Below are 1,027 nucleotides of genomic sequence, written 5' to 3' on the forward strand. Positions count from 1 at the left end.
ATTTGTTAGTACATTTATAAGAACTTTTTTTTTTTTTGAAAAGCAATAAGATATATTGATAATTAAAAGGAGTACAAATAGCTGCTAAAGGAAAGCGAATAGCAGCATTACAACTTACAGAAGCAAATTGCCTACTGCAATTACAAATCGACACACTTTTATGCTGAGATAGCACATGTCTCACTAATTACATGTTAGATAAATTTGTGGGTTCGATAGCCAAGTGCACCAATCTATCTTCGAATTTTTCAATCTTCTAGAAATCCAAAACTCATAAGTTGAATCTCATTCACCAAATTTGGAACGCACCCATCTTTGTTTTTAAAAGCCTTTAAGTTTCGATTTTTCCACAATAGATATCCACACGTCCACTCTACCGCTTGCCATATTAAGCCTCCCATCTTCGAAGATTGTTGCATTACCGAACCATCAAATGTTTCCAGTATACTAGGTTCCGAGAATGGACCAAGACCCCACCAATTATAGATTATTGTCCATACTTCATATGCATTCTTACAAAATATCAACGAATGGTCAATGGTCTCAACATCATCATTACAAATTGCACATCTAACCGAATAAAGATCCACACCTCTCTTATCAAGCTCAACTAATGTTGGTAGTCTTTTCTTGCATGCTCTCCAAACAAAAATCTCCATTTTCTTTGGTACTAAGTTGTTTAGTTTTGTTTCCGGAAGACTTCTTTCACCTGCATAAACTGTTTCCGTAATAATATTGCACATCTTTTTTGTAGTGAAGATTCCAGTTGATGATAATGACCATTGATAAGGCTAAAAAGGAACATATATTTCATAGTAATATCCCTCCTAAATAATAGGTTTTCATTTGTAATTGTATTATATTTTCATTGTATTTGTTTAAATAAATAAGTGCGAAGACAAAAGGCGAAAATGAAGATTTGAAGACACAAACGTCCAAAAAAACTTAAATGTACAAGATACAATTCAAAAGGTTCAATTTATTGATAAGGAACGTCTAAAAATGACAAGAGTACAAGTTACGAAAT

General features: G+C 32.7%; 1 protein-coding gene across 1 annotated transcript; it reads right to left on the reverse strand.

The window, feature by feature from the left end:
- Positions 1-248: 248 nt before the first annotated feature.
- On the reverse strand, positions 249-659 carry LOC139842229 (uncharacterized). The gene has a single exon (XM_071832399.1). The coding sequence runs from the start codon at positions 657-659 to the stop codon at positions 249-251; it is 411 nt and encodes a 136-aa protein (XP_071688500.1).
- Positions 660-1,027: the final 368 nt, after the last annotated feature.

The sequence above is a fragment of the Rutidosis leptorrhynchoides genome, chromosome 4, assembly GCF_046630445.1.
Source record: "Rutidosis leptorrhynchoides isolate AG116_Rl617_1_P2 chromosome 4, CSIRO_AGI_Rlap_v1, whole genome shotgun sequence".
In the NCBI taxonomy this organism is placed as follows: Eukaryota; Viridiplantae; Streptophyta; class Magnoliopsida; order Asterales; family Asteraceae; genus Rutidosis; species Rutidosis leptorrhynchoides.

Coding starts and splice junctions, on each gene's coding strand:
- LOC139842229 (XM_071832399.1), bottom strand. CDS start 659: ATGGAGATTTTTGTTTGGAGAGCATGCAAGAAAAGACTACCAACATTA.